At 51.6% G+C, this 20136-nt stretch overlaps 1 protein-coding gene across 2 annotated transcripts; it reads left to right on the top strand.

Annotated features, from left to right (window-relative positions):
* Window positions 1-3: 3 nt before the first annotated feature.
* On the top strand, window positions 4-17124 carry PEX19 (peroxisomal biogenesis factor 19). 2 transcript variants are annotated; one of them, XM_032796300.1, is made up of 8 exons: window positions 4-64; window positions 2751-2857; window positions 4131-4296; window positions 7211-7296; window positions 7653-7814; window positions 7898-8074; window positions 8415-8459; window positions 15377-17124. In XM_032796300.1, exons 1-8 carry the CDS (start codon window positions 4-6, stop codon window positions 15458-15460), a joined length of 888 nt encoding a protein of 295 aa, XP_032652191.1. In that variant the 3' UTR covers window positions 15461-17124. The 2 variants fall into 2 exon arrangements, with proteins under 2 accessions (XP_032652191.1, XP_032652192.1); XM_032796301.2 differs by having other exon boundaries at window positions 7-64; window positions 4152-4296.
* Window positions 17125-20136: the final 3012 nt, after the last annotated feature.

Raw genomic sequence — 20136 nt, 5'->3', positions numbered from 1 at the left:
AAGATGGCGGCGGCGGGGGCCGGGCAGGCAGGCCCGGACCGGGAGCTGGACGAGCTGCTGGACAGTAAGGGGGCCGGGATCGGGATCCTGGCGGGGGGCAAGACAAGGCCTGGTGGGGTCATATGGGGGCGGGGGCTTCCCTCCTGTGGGGACCGTGTCACAGGACGGGGCGCTGTCCGCAGGGGCCTGGGGGTCCCCGAGCCCCGTGAGACTCCCCGCCTGGCTTGTGCAAGGCAGCGGCTGGAGGAGCCGGTGAGGCTGGAGTGGGTCCCCTGCTGCGCCCTTCATTGCCCCAGGGACGCACCTTGTCCTGGGGCTGGGATTTCAGGGGGCTGCCGGGGGCGGGGGGGGCTATCAGCTAAAACATTCAAAGCTGAGATCCCAGCGCGGGAGACCCGGGGGGCGGGGAGTGTGTAAAACTGGTAAATAGCCTTCATCTTGGACATAACAAGGGCCATATGGTGGGGTAAATTGGGGCCCTGACCCCTAACTGGGGGCGACTGGGGTAGAAATAACAGTGATTCCTCTGGGCTGACGGAGCCTGGTCTGTGCCATGGTATTAGTCCGGGGTAGGAGTTCTCAGCTGACTAGGAGGATCTGTTGCCAACAGCTGGTCTTTGACCCTCTTGGCTCGCTCATTGGTCTTGGGCACTAACAGAGTTTGGGAGACTTAAGGGAAGATTCAGTGGGTGACCCTCATCCCAGTTCTTCCACACCCAGTGCAGGGGTTGGGAACTGCTGGTCAGAAGGATGTGACCTCTGGAAGAGAAGTGAAAGTTCCCAGCCATCTGGGCTTGTTATGGACTCCCTGGCATTTTCACAGGAGCCTGGCCATTAACTCTATTGGGGCTGAGTTGCTGCTTAGATGATTACAGAGTGTCAGCTCAGATTTCCTTGTGGCTTCATTTAGATACAAGATATTTTGTCCCTCAGTTGTCTTAAATTTATTTATGTGGCTGTTAAACAGTTGCCAGGCTTCACCCCAGAGGCAGTGGCATTTCAGTGGATGAACTGATCTTTATTGTTGGCATTGGTGGGAGTGCTTTATCTTATATTGCAGTAGGGCCCAGAGGCTAACCAGACAAAGCCCCATTGTCATAGGTGCTGTGTATAAGAAATGGCAGCCCCAGCCCCACAGAGTTTACACCCAAAAGCCAAGGCATAGAGTATGGATGAGACAAACAAGCAATTTGTGGTGGGGGAAACAAGGTAACAAATGGTAGGATCTGGGTAATTCTTAGTCAGCAGGGATCACACTGTAAATGTCACTTCACTAACTTTCTTTATGTTTGCAACAAGCTCTAAGACTGGACCCAGATTGCTGTATTACAGGAATCTGAATCCTTAAAGGGACACTGTCACACTACAGAATAGTACTAAAAAGTTTTCTCAACTAGTTAGTAACATCTCCGATCGCTAAACTGAATGAATGCTAAGAATTTAGGGCCCAGTTCTGCAAACACTGAATATCTGGTGACTTCATTCATAGTCCTGCTCCCCTTTTGGTCAAGTCATAGCCAGTGGTGAAGCTAAACGTGCTTTCAGGACTGGAGCCTTCCTTCTCATTCTTTGTGCTCCTTGTTGACGTTCGGCACGCCTCTCAGTTCGAATATCGATGCAAACCAGTCAGGTGGACTTCTGGGTCATCGGGAGTTTCTGACCAATTTCCTTTGCGTTTTTCTGGTGCCAGCCTCATGACGCACAGCTTGGTTCAGACAGAAATCATTTTTTAAAAATGAACTTTAAACATTTCACTAGCGCTTAGATTTTATTTATTTTTTTAAATCCTCTTTCACAAAATCTGAATGTTGGGTTAAGTTTAAGCTGACTGGGTCCCTTTAACCATCCCTCAGCTTGGTGCCTTGTGTCAGTGCATTAGCTTGAGCCCTGGCCCTGGTTGACACTGGGGGTGGGGGGCAGGGGGTTGATGTAAGATACACAACTTCAGCTACGGGAATACCGTAGCTTATCTGATTCCGACTCTCCTCCTGGCCTCACGGCGCGGGATCGACGGCTGCGGCTCCCTCGTTGACTCCGCTACCGCTGCTCGCTCTGGTGGAGTTCTGGAGTCGACAGGGAGAGCGTTCGGGGATCGATATATCGCGTCTAGATGAGACGTGATATATCGATCCCCGATAAATGGATCGCTACCCGCCAATGCGGCCTGGACGTACCCCTGGAGAGAGGGGGAACTTGCCCCGCAAAGCTGGGTCTGCAGGGATCATGGCTATGTTGCCATGCAGCTGTGTGCTTAAATTAAAGTACCAAGTGTAGGATGAAAACTGGACGTTCATCTCCCTCCACCCTCATCTGCAGCAACTCTAGGATTTGGAATGCTCTGTGCCATGAGGGTAGTTCCTGGCAAGCCAATGGCTTTAATGATGAAGTATGACTCAGTATAAGCTGCCTGAGGCTGCTTAGGGTGTGTCTACACAGTATTTTGGAGTGAGCCTCCCAGCCTGGGCTGACAGCTGTCTATACAGCTGTTTTTAGAGCACTAGGGTGAGCCCTGCTAACCCAAGTCCGTCAACCCAGGTTGGGAGACTAGTTCCAAAATGCTGTGTAGACAGACCCTCACTGCAGCATGAGTATCTTAAAGGCTTTCTCCTTGTCACAATGTGCATGGCTTCCCCTGGGCTGGCTGCCTTTGCTTCCTAGCAAGCTTCGTGTAACCCCTCCTGTCTCCCCCTCTTCTGGGGCCTGCATGATTATAGCCACGCAAGTGAACTCTCCCTGCTTCTGTCTTTAAGGTGCACTTGGTGATTTTGAGAAGACCAAACCGGTCCCACCGCCGCCCCCTGCTGCTGGAGCTGGGGATGCCTGCAGTTCTGAGAAGTCGCCAGGCGATGCAGCCCAAGTATGAGCTCGGAAAGTCCATCTGAGTGCAGGGTGGAGAGGGTTCGGGGAGAAGTTCCCCTTGCTTTACAAATCTGGTAGAGCCCCTTCCTCCTGTGGGCAGGGCTCTTGTCTGGGGATTCTTGGCTTCCCATTCTCCCCCACTCCCCCTCCCGCCAAGCCTTCCTCCCAAATATGCTGGCTGATCAGGGCTGTAGCTTTGACTGGTGGTCTTTCTTGGGGATGAGTAGAGTGGCTTGGTCATGTGGCTAGGCACTCTGCTGTCTCAGGAGCTGCCTGTCCTTGATCCCTGTCACTGCAGTTGTGATTGGCCAGAATGTTCTTGCTGCCGGTCCACAGAATCAGGCCTTGGGAGCTGTGTGGCAAGAGTTGTTCGGGGTCCAGCCCTTTGTCTCTGGAATTCTTGCTTCCTGTGGCTTGGTCAGGACACAGTGGAAGCAGCATCTGTTCAGTCCTGCTCTGTAGCTGGAAGGGCACTCCTAGTGGGTGGAGGTGGTAGGGATTGGGCTAGTCTGGGACCATTCATTGCAAAGGTCACTGTTTCTGATTGTTGTGACTTACCCAGATACAGCTCTAGTGGGAATCGTGTTTTTGAAGGGGTTTTAATGACTAGAGCTGGATCTGGGAGTCAGAACTCCTGGCTTTGATTTCTGGGTCTGTCACTGACTTGCTGTGTGAGTGTAACACGGACAGATCCTGGTCGTCGGCGGGCAGAATCGAACCTGAGATATCTGGAGCTAAATGAACCTCTACTGCATGAGCAAAAAGGCATATGGCTGTTAGCTAAGGCTGTAGAGAAGACTCATAATCTCTTTCCAAGTAGTCTCGGTGCCACTAGATGGGACAAAACACCACAACCAGGAGGCATGTGGGTTACATGAGCACAGGCAAGTCACATCCCCTCTAGGCGTGAACTTCCCTGCCTGTAGAAAGGTCCGAATCTCTACCTCAAATTTGAACCCAGCCTGAACACTTTGAATGCTTTGATTTATTCTGTTTTCACAAGTCTTTGTTCTTGCTGTATCTTTGTGTTCCCCATTTCTGGGAGCAGAATGGCAATGGTGCAGGAACCTGTTCTCAGGAGACTCAGCTCCGCTTCACAGACTTGGCAAGCTTGGATCAGCACTGGAATAGGCCTGTGGTCCTTCCTGGGCTTTGGTCCCATCCAGTTGCCCAGGGAACACCCATGTGCATCTCTTGGTCCCTGTGGGAAGATTTTGTTCTGAGTGGGGCACAGAGCTCTGTGATACTATGGTTTGCTTGCTTCCTTCCAGCACTCCCTCTTTGCCTCCCAGGAGAAGTTCTTCCAGGACCTGTTTGACAGCGAGCTGGCGTCGCAGGCCACGGCGGAGTTTGAGAAGGCCATGAAGGAGCTGGCTGAGGAAGAACCCCACCTGGTGGAGCAGTTCCAGAAGCTATCAGAAGCAGCTGGCAGAGTTGGTGAGGAGTGGATTTGGCACTGTTACCCTTTGTGTGACATTGATTCTGCCGGAGGGGGAGCTGTTTGGATTTAACATTAGGGGAGTTAGCTGCCCACTGGGTTAGCACAGAGGCCTGGGAGTCAGGACTCCTGGTTTCTGTCAGTGGCTCGTTGGGTGGCCACAGGACAGTTGCTTCTCCATGTGATATCATGCTACCTTTCCGTGGCGCTGAGGGGCTTAACTCCCATTTGGTGGGCTGTGAGACCATCAGATGATGGGTTTCCAGAGAGCTTTGTAAAACTTACAATGATCGTCCAGCACAGTATTGATCCCACTAAGGTACATCCACCCTGACCAGAATGGGAAGAGGAGAGTTCTGGCTCCATGACCCCATCAGCCCTTGACCCCTCAGGCTGCCATTGAGGGGCCACACTTGCACCAGTTTTTTTGTAGAGTGAAATATATGAAACCAAAGGACAGTCTGGAGCCTTGGGTTAGGAACATGGAAGTGGCCCGACCTGGGGGCCATCAGGAGCAGTGTCTGTTTCCAACAGTGGTTGGTATCAGCTGCTTCAGAGGAAGGTGCAGGAAATCTAGCAAGTATGGGACAGCCGGTCCCATGCACAGCTAGCTCCTGAGCCCAACAATCAGTGGCTGGCTTGTGCAGAGGGTGAATAGCCCTTGCAAAATGTTATTTTTTAATATTTACTAGACTAATATTGGCTATACTCATTATCCGTATAAAGTTGTATCCTCTCTGATTCTCCCTGTTCTCTTGGCCTCAGTGGTAGCCGGTGGAACTCACTGCTACCAAGTATCCATGGCTCATGTGAAAAAAAGTTTCCTTTAATCAGTTTTGGATTTGCCAGCTGTCAGTTTCATTAACTGGCCTGTGTAACCTAACCCCATGATTGCTGTGAATGAGATTCCCTCTTTAAAGAACGACTTACAGATACCTTCTTTTATTGTGCCAACTCAGATTACCTACCCATGAAACAAAGAATCTGTTTGAATCTGTCCCTAAGGTGTGCTTCTAAACCCAATTCCTTCTGATCACCAGGAGAGCAAGGTATTAAAATGGAATCAAACCACTTTAAAAAAAATCAAACCACTACCACTTCACTTAGTGATGCTGGCTGGCTGTCATGGCAGAGAGGACCAGGAATAATTATAGCAGAAAACATGTAGTCATGGCACACAATACTGAGATGCAGTTTGTTCACTTGGAAGCCTTACACAGCTGCTAAAAGCTTAGAGCATAGCTGCACTTTTACCACTTTAATTTGGCTAGGTCTACACTAGCATAGCTGCACTGGCAAAGCACTCCTAGTGTGGATGCCACTTGTTCTGGCAAACCAGTGCTTTTCATGGTATAGGTCAGGGGTCGGCAACCTTTCAGAAGTGCTGTGCCGAGTCTTCATTTATTCACTCTAATTTAAGGTTTCAAGTTCCAGTAATACATTTTAACATTTTTAGGTCTCTTTCTATAAGTCTATAATATATAACTAAACTATTGTTGTATGTAAAGTAAATAAGGCTTCTAAAATGTTTAAGAAGCTTCATTTAAAATTTAAATTAAAATGCAGAGCCCCCCGGACTGGTGGCCAGGACCCGAGCAGTGTGAGTGCCACTGAAAACCAACTCGCGTGCTGCCTTTGGCACCCGTACTATAGGTTGCCTACCCCTGGTATAGGTTATTCCACCACCAGCATGACTATCTACCTAGATGCTTTTGCCAGCGCTGTCGTGTGGGCCACAGTGATGCCAGCAAAAGTTTGCATTGTACCCTTTACCTCATACCCATACAGATCATAGTCTATCAGGCTTGGAAGAGACCTCAGGAGGTCATCTAGTCCACCCCCCTGCTCAAAGCAGGACCAGTCCCCAGACGTATTTTTGCCCCAGATACCTAAATGGCCCCCTCAAGGATTGAACTCACAACCTGGATTTAGCAGGTCATTGCTCAAACCACTGAGCTGAAGCAGCAAAAAAAAAAGAGACTGTGTTGGTGTAAGTTGATGGGTACAAAATCACTGCCAACCAACGTTGTTATACTGGTGTCACTTTTCTAGGGTAGATCAGCCCTTACAAGCATTTAAAGAGAGCAAAAAACCCATGCAAAGCAAATCTGTCTCCTTTAAACAAAGCTTCCTATCATGTCTGGGCCGTGGGCTCAGGCGCAGAGGAGCACGGGCTGCAGGAGAGTTTGGGTTTCCTCTGTCTGTAAATCTTGTCCCTGACCCATGTGCCCTTCACGTTCCTAACTGAAGAGCAGAAGAGAGTTTGCCCAGAGCTGAGCATATTGTCCGCAGCCCCAAGAAGCCTCTTCCCAGTGACTGTCTGGGTCTTCAGACTCTGACTCGCTCTGGATGTGCAGGGAAACCAGAGTCCGCCTTGCAGATCTGAGGGTATAGAGATGTTTGCTTCTCCTTGGAAACGAGGGCACATCTGGTCAGCAAGGCACCGTGGTCTCTTGGTCACTGCACCACCCTGAGAGTCTGGAGGGCCTAGTTCTCCCATTTCTGCCTTGCTCTGTGACTCCTGCTTTGAGCTGGGGGTGGGACTAGATGACGTCCTAAGGGTCCCTTCCAGCCCTGATATTCTATGAGACAAGAAGACTATCACTGAAAATCTGAATCTGTTCCACTCTGTGACCTGGGTAAGTAAGTCACATCCTCTCTCTCTGCCTGCAGAATTGGGTGTGATAATCCTGAGGCACCTTTTGAGAAGCTCTCTGAGGTCTGTGAATTAAAAGAGCGGCAGAGAAAGCGAAGTATTGTTATACGAAGCTAGTCTGGGTCCGCAGTCCCGTCTGCTATTGGAAATTCTCACTGTTGCATACATAGAAGCACTAATAACTTGGAGCCATAATTTAACCTGTTTAATAACATGGGTATTTGTCTGATCTAGCATCTCTCCCCCGATCTCCACAGGAAGTGACACGACATCCCAACAAGAGTTCACTTCCTGTCTGAAAGAGACGCTCAGCGGCTTGGCTAAGAATGCCAACGACTTACAGGTAAAGCATCCACTGAGATTCCTGGAGCTTGGTCGTGTTCTGATCCAGTTCAGATGAGGTAACTTCCGGTCCAGACCCTGACTCCTCTGGGGTGAGATCCTGAAGGGAAATAGCTTGAAAGTTGCCAGAGGAGGAAGCAGCAGGTTGCTGAGGTGTTTGGGGCACAACAGTCTGGCTTCTGCACCACAGGAGAGCGTTCGTTTGTATTGATGGTGGCACAGGAAGGGGCGCTCCTCCCTCTCCCAGGGACGTTCTCTGTGCTCTAGTCCTCGGGCCGGTTGCCTGCACTCTTTCTGACCCCTATGATGTTGTGGATGCAAATCTCCTCATTTGTGGGGTTTGGTTTCCCTCCCCAGAACTCCAGCATGTCAGAGGAAGAGCTGGCAAAAGCCATGGATGGCCTGGGCCTGGAAGAGGGCGACGGTGAGGGGAATATCTTACCCATCATGCAAAGCATCATGCAGAATCTCCTGTCCAAGGATGTGCTCTACCCCTCCCTCAAAGAGATCACGGAAAAAGTAAGCGGCTGGGAGCTGGCAGAGTGGCACGACCCTGCTCCTCGCCTCGAGGGTCACCATATCTCCATGTGCTTTGCTCCTAGTACCCTGAGTGGCTGCGCAGCCACCGCGACACCCTGCCTGAAGAGCAGTTTGAAAAGTACCAGGAGCAGCACAGCATCATGGGTAAAATCTGCCAGCAGTTCGAGGCTGAGCAGGCTACGGACAGTGACGCCGAGCAGAAAGCTCGCTTTGAAATGGTGTTGGATCTCATGCAGCAGGTGAGCAGCTGTCCTCTTGTAGAGCCTGCCTCTGGGGGCCTGCATGCCCTTTCCAGCCATGGGCTCTGCTGAGGGGTCCCTGGCCTGTCAACTGGGATGGTGGCTTTTGAGAGCATCAGTCCGCTAGGAACCAGGCTGAGAGTCCAGACTCATGTCACTCAGGTCACAGAAGCACTGTTGGTTACAACCCAGCTCACTCCTGACCTCTGCTGGGCCAGGATCCAGCCACTGAGAGGCAAGGATTTGCCTTTCCTGAGCCATCCCCTCACACGCTGTGCTGTGCAGCTGGACACATGCTGCTTGGAGCTCCTCTTCCTTAATGCTCTTGTCTCTCTTCCAGCTCCAGGACCTGGGGCACCCTCCCAAGGAACTGGCGGGAGAGTCGGTGAGTGTGGGATGTATGTTCCTCCTGTAGGCATGGCCTGATTCCCAGCCCTGGTCTCGGCACTCTTAGCCCCCGCAGCGGTCAAGTGGGAATTTAGAGCCTCCTGCACCTGGAGGGATTGGGCCACTAATCTGCAGGCTCAGCTAGGAGTCTGCTGGGAGAAGGTAGAACTATCAGGTAGCCCTGGACCTTGTCTCTAGCTGCTCCACTATTCTTCTTTCCATTGGTTGGTATCTAGCAACGGAAGGCAGCGACTAGATCAGTGCTGAGTGCCTTTGGGCTGGTAGGGACGTGGAAGGACTGACTTTCCCAATGGGATCAAGCAGTGTCTTGGTGGTATACAGGAAGCTTGTGGCCGCTGCATATTCCCAGCAAGGAGAGCTCTCTAGCAGCTAGAATCCAAACTCAGTTCTGTGTGCTGGTTTGACTCCTGGCTCTGACACCAGGGTGCTGTGACCAGGGACAGTCGTTTCTGTGGCTCCATTCTCCAATGTAAACTGGGGATAATGCTGGTTCTGGGGAGAAAGGGACTTGTGCACTCTCATTAATGTCTGGAGGGCTTTGATCAGGTGGTGCCGGGGTCTAATTCTGCAGTCATCTGCTCTACTGACAGGCAGAGGCCTAATTAGTCAGGTGGAACTCTTTGTCACCTAATGGTGCCAATTCCCATGCTGGCTGGTTCCAGCAAAAGAAAAGGATCAGGTGGGTCTGCCCAGGAGAACAGCGAAGCTGGATTTTTAAAAGGAAAATCTTCCTGAGCAAATCCACCAGATACTGCTTGTCTGTGCACCCTACTCAGACTTGTGCCTCTGGTAGGGAGGGTGAGTAGCTGGGGATAGTTAAGTGATTAGAGCACTAGCCTGGAATGTGGGAGACCCCAGGTTCAAACCCCTACTCCATTGCAGTCCCCCCCCTCTGTGAACTTGGGCCAGACACTCAGCCTCTCTACGTCTGTGACAGCTGGGATAATAAACTAGTGAGGTGCTTCGAGATCTACTCAAAGCATTTATTATTATTGGGATGCCATGCGGGTGGGGCCAGCACTGACCTGGGACCTGCTTCTCTGAGCTGGGAAATAGTTCCAAGGCCTTGACTGCACGTAGCATTCGATTTCTGCTTCTCCATGCAGCCAGCAGTAATGTTCCTGACCAGACTGCTCTGCTGCCTTGCCTCCATTGTACCCGAGCATTGGCACGTCTTTCCCAGAGGTCCAGGTTCTGCAGCTGGGAACAGGCCTCTGGGGCACGTCCATCTCCAAGGCTCTGCACTGCAGGCTGGGGTTAGAGGTGGCTGATCCGGGGTTAGAGGTGGCTGATCCAGGGCCAGTGCAACCTTTGTGCCTTTCTACCCACACTGGGCAGAATCTGTTGTAGCCAAGCCTGGCCCAGGTAGATCTGAGCTATAGGCCCTGTCCCTGGTCTCACAGCTGGTGCCTGGGCTGTGCCTGGGGGTATGGCTGTGACGGGCTATATGCATGGGACAAGCTCTCCCTTGCCAGAGCTGGGCCTTACAATGCTCCTAGGTGTGTCAGCACTGGGCATGTTGGACCATTCTCCTACTGCTGGTCTAGCACCTGCAGTGTCCCTCCGAGTGATCGCTCTGCTCTGTCGCAGCGTTGTCGAAGCAAGCTGGTAGAAACATTTCACTGCTGGTCTGCACTTGTGCTCTCACCGTTCGTGCCAGCACTGGCACTAGCCTGGCAATGGGGGGGGCTCTGGAACATCCTTGGAGCAGATGAGCAAGTTTTCAGCCCCACTGCAGTGTTTTTGGAGCTCAGACTTCTGGGAGACTGCTACAGAGCTTCTCAGGTTCCTTCCCCACTCTGAACTTTAGGGTACAGATGTGGGGACCTGCATGAAAGACCCCCACGCTTATTTACCAGCTTAGGATAACAGTAAACTGCCACCACCAAGCGTGTTCCAAATCTTAGGGGAGAGCCACTTGGAACTCTGCCTTCCCCCAAATATTTCCCAAGTCCCTAATCCCCCACCCTTTCCTGGGCAGACTTAGACTAATTCCTCCCCCACAAGTCCTTACACCTCTTTTCCAGGGTAGGCTTGAGCATATATCCTCACCAATTAGTCCTGGTGAACACAGATCCAAAACCCTTGGATCTTAAAACAATGAAAAATCAATCAGGTTCTTAAAAGAAGGATTTTGGTGCCTCTGGCCAGGAGGGATTTTATAGAATTCTATAGAGAAGGGTTGTTACCCTTCCCTTTATAGTTATGACAGGGCTTGTCTGCACACAAGCTGTAGTGCGGATGCAGTTAGATCAGTATAAAGGTGCTTATCCCAGCGTAGGTTATGCCCAGAAGGGAAGGGGAATAAACCATTCCAGTGTAAGGCACCTCTAGACCAGATGTCCCCCCTAGGATCTGTCCTGGTATCACTGTATTTGTAAAAATCCCACACATTTAACTGCCATTGTTGTACTGGTATGAAAGGGGGGTGTTGACCAGGACATGGCCATTCTGGAGTAACTTGGGACCGCTGGCTCTCCCTTGCTCTCTAGTTGTGCAGTGAATTGCTCTCAAGGGCTCTCTCTGCTCCAGTTTGCTGGTCTTCCCCAGGTGCTGGGACAATCGCTTTCCCTGCAGCCTTTCCACCAAGGAAGTTTCTCACATAAGAGGGCTTAACCAGAGGGGTGGGGATGGGGAGAACACGTGTCCTTTTGGATTCTGATCATGTGCTCATCTCTCATCTTGGTCGGAGCCCCTTCCTGTTGCCAGTGATACCTTGGGGGTAGGAAAAGAGGCCCCCTGTGGAATGCCATCTGTGGGACTGAGTTCTGTTCACTGGCAGGCCCTAGCACTAATGGAGCCCAGGAGCCAAAACAATCTGTTTGCGAGAGCGGCAGGCGCAGTGACATTTCGAAATGTCTAAGACTTCCAAAACAGCCATGAATCAGCCCCTGGCTCTTCCCCTTAACTGGGCATTACAGAGCAGCTGACGCTGGGTGGAAAAACAATCTCTAGGAGCTGTTCGCTGGCACAATAAATTGCCTGAGAATAGGCAGCTCTTAACCCTTCACTGACCATGGAGCTGCACCTCGTTGGGGATGGGGGGGAGGAATTATGTTCCACAAGCCATGTAATCTTTAACCCCTTAACTGCTTGTCCTCTGCCTGCCTTTGCTGCTGTTTGGTCTAATGCTGTAGCTTTTGTCTAGGCGGCATAAAACTCTGGGGTCTAGCACCTTGTCCATCTCCTAGGAGAGCTGTAATTCCTTTGGGGAAGGAGGTATGACAGGAATAGGACCCAGGAGTCCTATTCCAGGGTCTTGCTGACTGTGAGACCCTCTTAACCTGTCCTTGGCTCAGTTTAGCCCTCCAAAACAGGGAAGGTGCTATAATCAGCTAGCTGGTGCGCCACTGCCCTCTGCTGACTCAAATGAGAACTGCTCAGTTGTCATGTGTGCTACACTGCTGGAAGATGGTGAGTCTCATCGCAGGTTAAGGGGGTGGTGCTTTTGCCTTGAAATCTTCTGATGTGCACCTGTGACACGCTTAGAAGGACTCTAGTTCTGAGATAATGGATTTTCCCCTATACCCTTTGTCAGTTTCTTGCCTGTAATCTACCTGGAGCAATAGACATTACTTTGTCCATCGCCTGTTTTGCTCCCAGATCCACAGGGTGTGATGTGGGTTCTTGGGAGAGGATTCGGGGGCAAGGCTGGTCCAGGCTATTTGGACGATGCCCTCATGCCAGGGCTTGCTGCTGAGCCTGTGCACAGTGGGCTGAGTGCCAAGCATCAGGATCTCTGGCATCCAGAGCAAGGAAGCAGTGAGCTTGTGGCTTTACTGCAGTAGGATTCCAAGGCTGCCTTAGGAGTGCATTCCTGGGGATCAGAACAGAATACATCTCAAAGTCTGCCCATTTGTAAGCTTAGCTGGGCTGAGACGTGATGCCACCTCTCCTGTCTGAAGAGCAAAGTCTTTGGGTCCATGTGGATCAGAATCTGAGATTTGCTCCTTGGGCCCCCCTCTGCTTAGCTTTTAATTCCCTAGAGTTCTCCCAAGGCAGTCAGTGCAGGTGAGAACTGGCTGGGGAAACACCTGGCTTGTATCTTTCTCTGTTTGCATACAATCCATGGGATCTTGGCATGTTATGCTGTGATTGGATGGGACTTTGCCCCTTGCCCTTGGATCATATGGCTGAAGCATAAACACCTTCAGGCTCCCAACTCTGAAACTGTCCTACTGAGGTCTGCTTCCTTCCCCCACCTGCAGGAAGGGAGTAATTCCCATTGAATTCTTTGGCCATGCCTCATGGATAGCTGCTAGTCTCACTCCGTGGGGTGGGAGAAGGGGTGCAGGAGAGGATCCCCGAGGATCTCCCTGTCAGTGCACCAGAAATTACCCGGCACACCTGGATTGCAGAGCCTTGGGGTTGTCAGGACCGCTTTAACCCAGCCACCTGGGTGTGGGAAGGTCCTAGAGGAAGCTGAGAGAATTGCTGGAAGATAAATGTCACCATGTAAGTGCCCAGTCCAGCTGCCTCTCACACTGCACTCCCAGAGTGTGATGTGGGGCCAGAGATAGTCACTGTTCCGACTCCCTTTCCCACACACCCTTCTTGCCTGAGGATATGGGTGTGTCCTGCGGCCTGGTGCTCAGAGGGCAGAGAGCTGGCTGGTTTTTCCACACTCCTCCTCAAACTGACTTGGCCAAGGAGCTTAAGCAGGAGGAGCTGCTGAACTCTCTGTCTGACAGCACAGCGATGATTAACGGCATGAAATGCTTTATTGATATTCACATTGGTAGCAGCCCAGAGCACTTTGCAGGCACAGCCTTGCAACATCTCTGCGGGATAAGGTGGCGACATCCCGATCTGCAGGCAGAGCTGCTGTGTCATTGGCACCCCAGATGGCTTTTGGGCGGTGCAACTTCTCTCCTGATGGCACGTTAGCAGCTCTGCTGGGGGCAGAGGCGTGTGTGTGTGTCGCTGCTGGGTTTCTGCCAACTAAAGGAGAGGACCCTGGAAGTACATTGCTGGGCGGCTCCCAGCATGGGACCTCAGCAGTGTACCCTTGCTAGCAGGCTGCAGAGCAGCAAGTCTGGGAGGGAAGCCAGGCCAGGCACTGAGCTAGAGGTCACCCTGCCTGGGTGCAGGAAGGCAGGACGGCTGTCAGCTTGTCACCTCTGCTGGAGGAATAAGTGCAGCATAAAGGGAGGCTGCAGGAACAGAAGGGGTTGGGGGAAAGCTGTTCTGTGAAGCAGGGTCGTTCACGCTCCCGTCTGACGTACTTTAACCCTTTATTAAAACACACAGGTCCACTCTGCTCAGTGGCCAGAGATCCTCTGCAGTCACTAAAGCTGTACTCCTGACAGTTCTTGCTAAGAAGCAGTGAGGCTTAGCGGATAGGGAGTCAGGGGAGCTGGGTTCTGTTCCTAGCTCTGCCACCTGCTGTGTGCCTTGGACAGGTCCCTTTCTGGCTCTGTGCCTCAGTTTCCCCTCCCACCCTGTGTCTAATTAGCTTGTAAGACAATTGTGAAGGATGGTGTCAGTGTTTGCACAGCACTCAGCCCACTTGAATATGAGTAATGAGTAACTTCCTGTAGGCAGGCAGATCCATAAAGGCCTGGTATCAGTGTGGGGTGGAAAGCTACTGTGGTGCTGGGATGGAAGGGAGGCAGAGGGGGGTGACTTGAGGCCATAATGGTGCCTTGCTGGACAGCGTGTGCCATGGACAGCTAGACAACCAGTGTGACACAAGGAGGCAACCCAACCTGGATGCTCCTGGCTGGAGAAGGGGGGGGCATCAGGATTTCCATTACAGTGGGAATGTAACTGATGTCCGTACTGGGCCATCTCCCTGCTGGAGTGCAGCCTGGGGACGGTGCTGATCCCCACCGCCAGCTGGTCCATCTGCCCAGCTCTCTGACATCATGTCTAGCTAGCGCATGATTGGCTGGAGGCCAAGACGGGCTCCAAACGAAGGTTAGACTCTTGCAGTTGGTACCTAGGCGGGATGGGGACTTCAGCCGGTGCGGGAGCAGGTGTGCATGGGGAGCTTGTGCTGCCACTGCCTGGGTCCCACCTGCTGAATGGATAAAGCCTCTTCCGTCCAAGTGCCCATCAGGTTAGGTCTGGTAGCTCCCAGGTGCATCAGTATTACTTCCCCCCTCCCCCCCACAGGGGGCGAAAGGAAGTGGAGCCACAGAAGCGACGTGAGCGGGAGTCTCATAGACTCATAGACTCATAGGTCAGAAGGGACCAATATGATCATCTAGTCTGACCTCCTGCACAAGGCAGGCCACAGAACCCTGCCCATACACATTTATAACAACCCCGAACCCATGACTGAGTTATTGAAATCCTCAAAATTGAGATTTGAAGACCTCAAGCTGCAGGGAATCCACCAGCAAGCGACCCATGCCCCACGCTGCAGAGGAAGGCGAAAAACCTCCAGGGCCCCTGCCAATCCGCCCTGGAGGAAAATTCCTTCCCGACCCCAAATATGGCGATCAGCTAAACCCTGAGCATGTGGGCAAGACTCACCAGCCAGCACCCAGGAAAGAATTCTCTGCAGTAACTCAGTTCCCATCCCATCCAACATCCCCTCACAGACCATTGAGCAGACTTATCTGCCGATAATCCAAAATCAATTGCCCAAATTAAACTATCCCATCATAACATCCCCTCCATATACTTATCAAGCTTAGTCTTAAAGCCCGATAAGTCTTTTGCCCCCACTACTTCCATCGGAAGGCCGTTCCAGAGTCTTGCACTGAGCCGGCAGCAGAGCTGGGAGAAAAGTGCCAGGCAAGGGCTCCTGGGTTCTAACATCTTGCCCACATGCCGTCTGCCCAGCACCTCTTCTAGCACTAGGCTCACAGCCAGTTGCACCAAAGCTGGACAGGGGGCTGGGCCGGACATTCCCACATGCTAACCCTTCCCCTTTTCTTTCCCCAGCCACCTGGGCTGAACTTTGACCTCGATGGACTCAACCTGTCAGACACAGCCAGCGCCGGTGGTGACCAATGTCGGATCATGTGATTGCCACACGCACCAGCCGACCAATTGGAAAGGGTGATGGGTGTAGGTTGGGGGGACAGCCCCCTGGAAATGCTGCAGTGCTTAGAGCATGCCAGGTTCATTAACATTTAATTAAAAATCCAGATAGGATGGCCTCAGTCTGTGACTTTCGGAAAGTCTAACGAGATACCAGTTGATGAGAGAATGCACCCTGCAGAGATGCCTGGAGTGCTCTGATCATGTGGTTCCTCCTTGGTACCTCTGGGCTAGAATTTCCCAAACTGGTGCCTTCAGTCTTTATAATTAGCGTCTGGGGTGCTGGAGTCCTGGTGGAGCAGCCCCAGCTGTTCAGGGCTCCCTCACGGGGCAGGGGATCTAATCCTCGTTCAAAGGAATAACCAGCCCCCTCGGCCCAAGAGATACTGATCCAAGCCTCTTCCTGCTGTGTCCAGTCCCTTAAGACAGGCAGGACTGGGGAGTCTTACTGCTGGTTGTAGGGCGTCCTGCAGAGCTGAGCTAACCCTTGGGCTGGTCTCTGCCTCCCTTGCGCACAGGCTCTGTTAGTGACTGAGCCAGCCCAGGTGGGCAGCGAAAGGAGGTGGAGCGGGGGAGATCTCACTGCAGCGTTCCTTCAGGATAGATGAGCAGGTTAGTGTTTGTAGTGTATTAGGGATGTGGGGCCCTAAAAGGGCCTTTGTCACTCTTGTGCCATTAGCAGCACTCTTGCGCGCTCACTGGTGCCACTGAAAGGGGGAGCCAGGCCTGTTCTGAACTCTCTTCCTTTTCTTACACTCACTCCCCTCGGCTCTGGTTTCAGCTGGCAAGAGCTTTCTCCTAAAGGCCGGTGCCCTGCCAGTGGCTGTCTGCTAGAGCAGCCGCTGTCTAACGCCCGGTCCAGCGGCTGAGCATACGTTGCACATCCCCTTCCTCTGACCCAATCTCTAGACCCAGTGTGCCAGCACAGTCACTGCCCTGGTCCCCGGTGCCAACTTGCTGCATCCAGTTCTCTTGCTACTACAAGTCAGTCTCCTCTGACCACTGATCCCCTTTGAATAATGTGAGACCAGTGCAGGCCTCCCAGGTACTGAAGATCTGTCAGGAATTTACACTGCCCAGCTGGATTTGCTTTCAGCTACCCTCCAGCCTACAGGCCCCATGCAGTACATGCCTGTGAGCTCCCACACTGAGTTTCTCCAAACGCCTCCTTAAAGGCATCTGCACTGAGCCCCCTCTGACGGAAGCGAACACAGAATAAATTGCCACCTGCACACAGCTGTCTCTCCTCTCCCTCCTCCTCACTCTCTAATAAACACCCAGCATTAATTAACTCAGATCTGTACCTTTCTCTTTGCCAGCTGCCAGAGTGACAGGTGGGGACAGTGCAGTCTAAGGAAGTGGCTCAACTTGGCCCTGGCTAAGCTTAAGAATGCAGACCTCTTTGGAGCAGCTTGTGAAAACCCTGCTGGCTGCTTCCAGATCCCATCAGGGTGCTGCCCAGCGGGACCCTCCATGTACCCGGGCTTATCAGGGGGAGCTGGGGCAGAAGTGATTGCCAACGCAACTCTGGCAGCTATCAACTCCAGGATGTGATTTTTTTTTTTTTCCCCTCTGCCCCATTGGCAGAACCTGATTGTACTCGATGGGCTGTCTAAATTCCGCAAATAAAGGTGGTGGCACTCTCCCCAGCTCTGTCCTCCATATCTGTCTTGGGGTGGGCGATCTGCTGAATGGGGAAATGAAGGGGGAAGGAATAGAGCACAGGCGCCCGTGGGGAGGAGTTGCAAGCACATCGTTCCTTGTCCCCACTCCTGGAATCCTCTCCCTTGCCAGTTGTACAGAGCAATACAACCAGGCTGATCCCTGGTAATCCCTGCCCAGGGTAGGGACACCTTGGGCCCCTGCTCAAAGGCCCCACTTCTCCCTGCGGGGCCCCCTAAGAACATGTTGGGAAGGGGAATGTTTCTTTCTGAAAGAACTGGCACCTGAGACTGCTAATCTGGCAGCAAGGATATTTAATCTGTGCGGGGGTAGAACCGCTTGACAGGAGAGTAGCTAACACTGTGCTTGTATTTAAGAAGGGGGTGGGGGTGGGGAGGTGAACAGGGCAAGTACAGATGTGTTAGTCTGACCTTATTAGCAGGCAAGGCTGTAGAACAAATGGTGAAGGAAAGAATAACTTTGTGGCGGTAAAGGGATAGGATGACCAGATAACACATGTGAAAAATCAGGACAGGAGGTGGGGGGCAATTGGTGCCTATATAAGACAAAACCCCGAATATCGGGACTGTCCCTATAAAATCAGGACATCTGGTCATCCTATAAAGGGAATATAATGAAACAAGGATTTACCAGGCCAGACTAACCTGATTGCTGCCTTTTAGACAATAACTGATTTTTTTTTTTTTTAGATAAGGGAATTGCAGAAGATCTAACATACTTGGACTTCAGCAAAGCATTTGACTGGGTACCAGCTGGGAAACTGTTAGTTAAATCAGGGAGATGGGTTGTGCTAAAAGGTGAATTATTGGACTGGAGGGAGGTGACTAATGGAGTTCCTCAAGGAGTGCTCTTGGGGTCAATCTTACTCAATCTTTGTATTAATGACCCTGGCACAAAACAGGAGTGTGCTGCTGAAACTTGCTGGTAATACAGAGCTGGGAGGGAGCGTCAATGCAAAGGATGGCTGGACTATTAGGCAGGAAGATCTGGATGACCTTAAAGCCAGGAGTGACAGAAATGGGTGGAAATTCAGTAGTGCAGAGTCATGCACTTAGGGTCTAATAAGAAGAATTTTTACTACCAGCCGGAGCCTCATTGGTTGGAAGCAGGAGGAGGAGAGAGCCCTGGGGGTGTGTGTTGATCACAGGATGACTGAGACACCGATCATATGCAGCTGTGAAAAAGGCAAATGCAACCCTAGGATGTATCAGTTGGGAGAGAGAAGTATTAATACCATTGTGCAAGGCACTGGGGAGACATCAGCTGGAAGACATGTCCAATTCCTGTCAGCCATGTTCAAGAAAGGTGAATTCAGCTGGAACAGGTGCAGAGAAGAGCTACTAGAATGATCAGGGGCCAGGAGGCCCTGCCTTAGGAGACAGGAATAGTTTGGCTTGGTTAGCCCAGGAAAAAGAAAGCTGAGTGGAGCTATGGTTGCTCTCTATATATACAGCAGGGGTGGGAGGGGATGCCAGGAATGGGGAATAGCTATTGAAGCTAAAGGATAATGTTGACACAAGAACAAATGGATATAAACTGGGCTTGAACAAGCTGGAAATTAGAAGAAGGTTTCTAACTGTCAGAGGGGAGAGATTCTGGAACAACCTCCCCTTAGGAATTGGGGGCTGGGAGCAAACAATTAATTTTAAGAGCGAGCTGGACAAATGTAGGAGTGTGATGATAGGAGCAGGGCTTAGCAGCCCTGGGGCTCATTTATGTCCCTAAAAGCTCATGCTTCAGTGTTTCTGCAGGCTGCCTGCAGGGGTCAGGAAAGGATTCTCCTGCTTACCCCAGCAATGTAGTCTTTGATTTTTTGTTTTGAGATGGGATGGCCATGGCTGGGGATGGGACATTGGACAGGGAGGGCCAGACCTCTCAGGTGGCATGCCGCATTCTCTCGGGTGCTTCGCGGGGTGGTTCTCGCTCACCTGCTCAGGGTCTCCCTGATGGCCGTATGTGGGTGTGACTGGACCTCCCCTCCCCCCCCACTCTGGGGTGCCACCTGATCATAGACTCATAGAGTATCAGGGTTCGAAGGGACCTCAGGAGGTATCTAGTCCAACCCCCTGCTCAACGCAGGACCAATCCCCAATGTACTGGTGTACAACTGAGCCTGCCTGTTTTCACCAGCCTGAGCTCCCTCACCCTGTCTTGCTCAGCCTCCGCTAGCCCAGCTGCAGAAAGACAGACACTGAAATCAGTACTGCATGGGAAGGCTTTCAGCTAACCCAGCACTCAAGTGCACTCCTGCTCTGGAGAGTAAACCCAAAATTGTATTGTTTTGCACTGCACTGAGAACTGTACAGCGTAAGCTAATTGAAATTTGCCCCCTCCCTCAACAGGGAGAGAGAGATGCACAGCTTTTGGCCCCGTTACGAATTCCACAAACTGGTTTAGAGAATAAACAAAAACAAGTTTATTAACTACAAAAGATAGATTTTAAGTGATTGTAAGGGATAGCAAACAGATGAAAGCAGATTACAGAACAAATAGAACACACAAATTAAGATTGATTCATTAAAGAAACTGGTTACAAGTAGCAATTTCTCACCTTAAAGGCCAGACATCTTTTCCAGCCTGGGCTCAGCTCTTCCAACATTGATATGAGCTGTGTTTACATTGAATTCTTTGTGAGGCCAATTCATTGAGGCCTGCTTTGGCCCCAGCCGAGAACTTAGTCCGTACTTTGTGAAACACTTAAGTGATTCCAGGGTTTGGTCTATGTGTTGACTTAACATAGCTGTGATGGGTTGGATCACAGAACCCCCCTTGGGACTGTCAACTGATGTGCCAAGACTACCTCTGCCCCTGCTTTTCCTGCCAGCTTGGGACCCCAGCACCCCGTCTTGCTGAGCCAGACACGCCCGGTTGCTCCAACACAAACCCAGGGTCTGAACCATGTGTCCCGAAGCTGCAGACTTAACTGAAAGCAACTTAAGAAATGTTCCTGTCTTTAACACTCAGATGCCCAACTCCCA

This window comes from Chelonoidis abingdonii, chromosome 11 (assembly GCF_003597395.2).
Source record: "Chelonoidis abingdonii isolate Lonesome George chromosome 11, CheloAbing_2.0, whole genome shotgun sequence".
NCBI lineage: Eukaryota > Metazoa > Chordata > Testudines > Testudinidae > Chelonoidis > Chelonoidis abingdonii.
This window is presented reverse-complemented; position numbering and strand designations above follow the sequence as displayed.